General features: G+C 48.8%; 1 protein-coding gene across 1 annotated transcript in view; it reads right to left on the bottom strand.

Annotated features, from left to right (window-relative positions):
- MTLN (mitoregulin) overlaps positions 1–1,461 on the bottom strand; it is a 2,664-nt gene extending 1,203 nt beyond the window's left edge. Inside the window, exon 1 of the mRNA XM_075596363.1 lies at positions 1,039–1,461. Coding sequence (XP_075452478.1) covers positions 1,165–1,335 — 171 coding nt within the window. The 5' untranslated portion in view covers positions 1,336–1,461 and the 3' untranslated portion in view covers positions 1,039–1,164. The remainder of the gene's footprint in view (positions 1–1,038) is intronic.
- Positions 1,462–6,233: the final 4,772 nt, after the last annotated feature.

The raw sequence follows: 6,233 nt of genomic DNA, 5'->3' as shown, positions 1-6,233 counted from the left end.
TTGAGACGAGAGAGAGAGAGAGAGAGAAAGAATGAGACGAGAGAGAGAGAGAAAGAATGAGACGAGAGAGAGAGAGAGAGAGAAAGAATGAGACGAGAGAGAGAGAGAAAGAATGAGACGAGAGAGAGAGAGAGAGAGAAAGAATGAGACGAGAGAGAGAGAGAGAAAGAGAAAGAATGAGACGAGAGAGAGAGAGAGAGAGAAAGAGAAAGAATGAGACGAGAGAGAGAGAGAGAGAAAGAGAAAGAATGAGACGAGAGAGAGAGAGAGAGAAAGAGAAAGAATGAGACGAGAGAGAGAGAAAGAGAAAGAATGAGACGAGAGAGAGAGAGAGAGAAAGAGAAAGAATGAGACGAGAGAGAGAGAGAGAAAGAGAAAGAATGAGACGAGAGAGAGAGAGAGAGAGAGAGAGAGAAAGAGAAAGAATGAGACGAGAGAGAGAGAGAGAGAGAAAGAGAAAGAATGAGACGAGAGAGAGAGAGAGAGAGAAAGAGAAAGAATGAGACGAGAGAGAGAGAGAGAGAGAAAGAGAAAGAATGAGACGAGAGAGAGAGAGAGAGAGAGAAAGAATGAGACGAGAGAGAGAGAGAGAGAGAGAGAGAGAGAAAGAATGAGACGAGAGAGAGAGAAAGAATGAGACGAGAGAGAGAGAGAAAGAATGAGACGAGAGAGAGAGAAAGAATGAGACGAGAGAGAGAAAGAATGAGACGAGAGAGAGAAAGAATGAGACGAGAGAGAGAGAAAGAATGAGACGAGAGAGAGAAAGAATGAGACGAGAGAGAGAAAGAATGAGACAGAGAGAGAAAGAATGAGACGAGAGAGAGAGAGAGAGAGAGAGAGAGAGAAAGAAAGAATGAGACGAGAGAGAGAGAAAGAATGAGACGAGAGAGAGAGAGAGAGAGAGAGAGAGAGAGAGAGAGAGAGAGAGAGAGAGAGAGAGAGAGAGAGAGAGCGAGCGAAAGAAAGAATGAGGACGAGAGAGAGAGCGAAAGAAAGAATGAGACGAGAGAGACACATGCACGAGACTATGCCCCTCACCTCTCCCTGGCTTTAGCAGGAGGGGATGCTGTCACACAGGGAGGTGTTCACCAGCGTGAGGGATAAGATGGGACGGCGCGAGGGATAGGATGAGACGGCTGGCGGGATCTCCCCAATCCCCAAGGCTCAGGACAAGTCCAGCTTCTTCTGGGTCTCCACCAGCTTGCCCTGCAGCCTCTTCTTCTTCCAGTCCAGATATCTCCTCCGCACCCGGTTCGCCTGCCAGCCCACCAGCGTCCCCGCGGCAAAGGAGATCACCACGGCCACATACAGGCTGCGCTCAGACACCTCTCCCATGGCAGCCGGCAGTCACGTGGACCCTGCGGGATCCCTCCGCTCCTGTCTCTGGGGTCGCCGTGTATTAATCCTCTAGACACCTACACGCCGCCAAGGTCGCAGTGTCGCATAACTCCGACGTCATACGCATCACAAAAAGGATTGCTTCAAAGCTCGGCTACGGTAGACCTCACAGGTCTAACTTAATAAGAACGCATTTCTCAAAGGTTATGCATTATTCATTTCTGTAGACTCGAAGATATTAATGTGTGACATATTGAAACCTGAAGTATGTCATGACTCAACACAAACTTAATTGAAACGTTTAGTTTACAAAGTGAAATCAAGAAAATACTAGTGTTAATACACACACATACTGTATACCAGTGGAGCGCAAACATTTGCTGCTGTGCCCCCCTGTCTTGCCTACCTCTGTGCTTGCGCCTCCCCCCCACCACCACGTTGTAGCTGTGTCAAATGATGCTTCGGGGTCATGTCACGTCACGTCACATGACGTCACGTGACCGACAGTGTCATTTGCCGCATGTGATGTCACATGACCCCACTGCATCATTTGACGCCGCGTTGCCATGGCGATGCGTCACAGAACGTCTGAATCACGGTAAGAAGAGTTGCAGAGTCCTCACGCGATCCCCCCGGCATTTAATTTATATGCCTTGGGGAAGAGCGCGGGACCTCTGCAACCGCCTGCGCCCCACCAGAAAAATCTCCCGCCCCCTGGGGTGCTTGCCCCCCAGTTTGCGCACCGCTGCTATATACACACTAGGACCGGCTGGGATGTTTGCGGGGCTCGGAGCGGGGACATGTGCGGGGCCTCAGCTCTTACCTTTTACGGCGAAATCTCAGCGTACTGTCATGGGTCTGCGACGTCAAATTGCGTCACGTTGCCGTGAGAGTCCCATTGTCATAGCAACATGCCGTCGCAACTTCATGTGTCATAGCAACATAACACCATTTGACTTCGCGGAAGGTATGCTGACAGGACCGTGCATGAGAAGATGCCGCAGCAGAAGGTTAGAGAGTTGCAGATGCCCTGAGTCATTTGAAAATTGTACCAAATACAGAAGAATTTACAATGCCTCCGGTCTCAGAGAGGGTTGGGTTTCCTTACAATGCATCTGATCTCAGACGCGCTATTAGAGAGGGTTGGGGTTCCTTACAATGCATCTGATCTCAGAAATGCTATTATAGAGGGTTCCTTACAATGCAGCTCATTTCAGACACGCTATTAGAGAGGGTTGGGGTTCCTTACAATGTATCTTATCTCAGATACGCTATTAGAAAGGGTTGGGGTTACAATGCATCTGATCTCAAACATACTATTAGAGAGGGTTGGGGTTCCTTACAATGCATCTGATCTCAGACACGCTTTTAGAGAGGGTCGGTGTTCCTTAGAACTTCACTAGATATAGGGTTCATTAACCAAAAAGAACTGAAAACTGCTGCCCTAGGCCGCGCGTATAGTGCCCGTGACGGGCGACGGGACGTCACCCAAAAACAAATACATTGCCGCCGCCGCCGCGTGCGCTTATAGTAAGTGCGACAATGAATTTTGGTAGCTGGCAATATTTGATTTTTCAAGGGCTGTCGCCTCATGTGACAGCCCCTGAACCAATCAAATGCCAGTACGCCCGCGACGCTGCCGCAAAGCGAAATATAACTTTTGCTAGCGGCAACTGGTGACGTCACCCGTTGCGTCGCCCATTGCGGGCACTATAAGCGCGGCCTTAGGTCGCGATTATAGTGCCGGCGTGCGCGCGTGACTACGAGACTACGAGCCTGATGACATGAGTTCCTGCTGGCAGAGATACACGAGGGCTGTACTGGATGCGGTGGTGTCACAGAGCAGAGTAGCATAGCAGCAGCGCTTACAGATCCTTTGGAGCATGAGTATTACTCATACAATGCTTTTTTATCCTTTATGTTTGTGAGTTCATTTTATGAGCCTTTTATTGTGAATTAAACAATTGTTTGCACAGTAATGCACTAGGATTGGGCACTTTTTTCTTTTATTTTCTATATATATATAATAAATGAGTACATCACTAAGAACAAAAACCATGAAATCCATTGCGGAGTCGAGCTGGGCAAAACAAAATGCAACACCACGCATGTAAGTAGCACACAAAAGAGGGCATTAGAAGTCCATAGAATAAGCCAACGTTTCGGTCCTCGCAGGAACCTTAGTCAGGGCAAACTGATCTGAAACAGAGACGCTGAGTATAAAAAGAAAAAAACGAATCCGGAAGTGAAAATAACCCGCTTACCAAGGGGCCATGACCCCTAGAGTAAGTGTGACCAGGCAACCGATAGAACGCAGCACACACCGGAGCAAAGTTAACTCCAGTATGCCCTCAAAATCTTCAGTAAACAAGGTGACCACACATCTTAACACATAGTTGCACACTTACTAGACTACATGCAGACAGTTGAGACCCCCTCCTGGTTTCCTCTGGAGTCCACCTGGTGTTGTTGGGGCACTCCTGGGATCTAGAATCCTCTATTCCCATTACTTCGTAGTGACCTCACAGGCCACCATAGTTACAGGAGTGGTTGGACCCCTAGTACATCACCCCACCTCACGTGTCAGGGTGAGCTCTTTCTAGAAGGAGGGTAGCGCTAAACTTTGGTTTTAACACTATTAGCAACAATTATATAAAGACCATTGCTTTGCAACAGCCCAACAGAAATTAACTCCTTACATGCAAAATAGTAAGCCTGATAAGGGGGTTACAATTACGAATATTATGTCCATCTCCTTCTTTTAGTGGGTTTTCAGTGCACCACCTTTTGTTTTCACCTTTTCTTCATGATCAACTGCAGGCAGGAGCACGCTTACGGGACTGGATGTTGCTGCTACTCCGTGAATGAAAATGTCCAAAAAGGAAAAACCGGAGCACAGCTTGCCAAAAAATGAACTGGTACAGACAGAAACCAACATTAAAGATTTATTAAATTAAAATAAAAACAAATACATGAAAAGTCCTGGCAGATCCTCTAACGCGTTTCACGCACAGGGCGCTTTGTCAAAGAGTGAGCACTGATTCTTCTGAGGGCTGACATCAGTCCTGAGTAACCTTTTAGTTTGCTGCTACTCCGGACCACATCAGATGTTCCAAGGCTGTGAGTTTTGCATTTACCTTCCATTGTGTTGGTCACGGGCCAGTGTGTGACAGCATGGGGTTTTCAGTGGGTTGTGGGCCGGTTTCGATCGGCGTCAAGGGACGCACCTCACGGTGGGCTCGCCGGCTGCCGGTCTATACCCCAACCCCTTCCTGTGTCTTTATTTTTGTCCACACATAAACGGGCTCTATTCTTTTCCAACTTTAACACAGCAATTTAAATTCCCATGACTTTATGAAAGATCTTATCTCAAATTATACGTGCTGGATGCTATTTTATTAATTTTTTCTCCGTGTTGTTGGAGCACCGGATATGGGAAAGGCTCCCATACTTCACTGGGTGTATATACAGATGAAAGTGATGGACGCCAGAAACTTTATAGTTATGGGAACAGGTAACATTTATTCCCAATCTGTACACATACAATATCTTCCCCAGATATACTGGTATGCTGGTATACCTAGGGAGGTACTTTTCCTTGAACTGTGGTGAGGGATACATTGTTACCTAATTAAGTGATTTTCTATCACATTGAGTCCAAGACTATCTAAACTTCTAGGGTCCCAGCTTAGGCTACCCTTAGGCCGCGGGCATGGTCAGCGCTTAGCCGCTGACCCGCGCTCACGCTTGCCAGTGAGCCCCTGCAGCCGCAATGAGAGCGGCTTTAGCAGGGGCTCGCGCACGCTTCCGCAGGCGTGCGGAGGTGTAGCACTTAAAAAAAAATTGTTTGCGCGCTGAGGGGAGCGGAGGGCCGGCCACATGAGCGGTTCGCCCAATGAGGGCGTATCAGCTCCGTGACATCACTGGCCCATCCCCGGACGGCTCGCGTAGTAAGGCCAGGGAAAGCACCCGCTTTCCCTCAGCCTCCGCGCGCCCCCGCACGGCTGGAGTCTCTATGGACTCAGCCTTACTCATCGCAGTGGGAGGGATCAACCTTCCTGCACGCTGTCTTGATTGCATAACTTGTCGCACTGTGGTACTTCATCTCTTTAGGGCCCCTGTCGGGCCTTGTGCTGTTCTCTCTCTCTGCCTGTGATCAGTGTCCCTCTAACAGGCACTGCATGTAACTTTGTGGTGACCTGTAGTGGGGCCAGCTATGAACCCTCCGATGGGTTTGCTCCAGCTTGCCCTTTTGGGCTGTGCACTGTGGAACCTCCTCAGGGCAAAGGCTGCTGCAACATGAACTCAGAGAGTAGCAATAAACCATTCTTTAAAGCAGCAGTCCAAGCTGCTATTTTTTTGTTATTGTTTTTCACCCCCCCCCCCCTTTAATATGTCAATCAATACAATCCACACAAGTAGTTGCTGATCGATCCATTCTGCTGTGATCGATCGGTGAAGATTTGGCTCTGGGATTCACTAAATGGCTGTCAGTGCAGTAGAGGAGGCCCAAAGATACAAAGTTATGTGGGGAAGATCATGTGACAAGGTAGTGACAAGGTTCAATGATACTCTCCGACAGTACCACCGGGAAAATCTCGGTCAGCGTCTCATTGACCGGTGCGGCAGGGACTTCTGATATGGATGGCCACACTCCGGGCAACTGGTCCCTCTCACAGGCACTGCACTAGGACCCAGGACTAGAGTTATGTCTGGGGACCCACTGGCGGTGTTGTGAGCCCATCTCCCTTGGCAGTATTGCGAGCCCCCCATTTCACACCTCACGAGCCTCTCTATTTCCCACCCTCTTACCATGTATCTCTCCCCTCAGTCTCACTCCCTCTTCCTCACTCACCCCCTCACCTCGCATGTATTTCTCTCCCATGTCTCACTCT

This window comes from Ascaphus truei, chromosome 4, assembly GCF_040206685.1.
Source record: "Ascaphus truei isolate aAscTru1 chromosome 4, aAscTru1.hap1, whole genome shotgun sequence".
NCBI lineage: Eukaryota > Metazoa > Chordata > Amphibia > Anura > Ascaphidae > Ascaphus > Ascaphus truei.
This window is presented reverse-complemented; position numbering and strand designations above follow the sequence as displayed.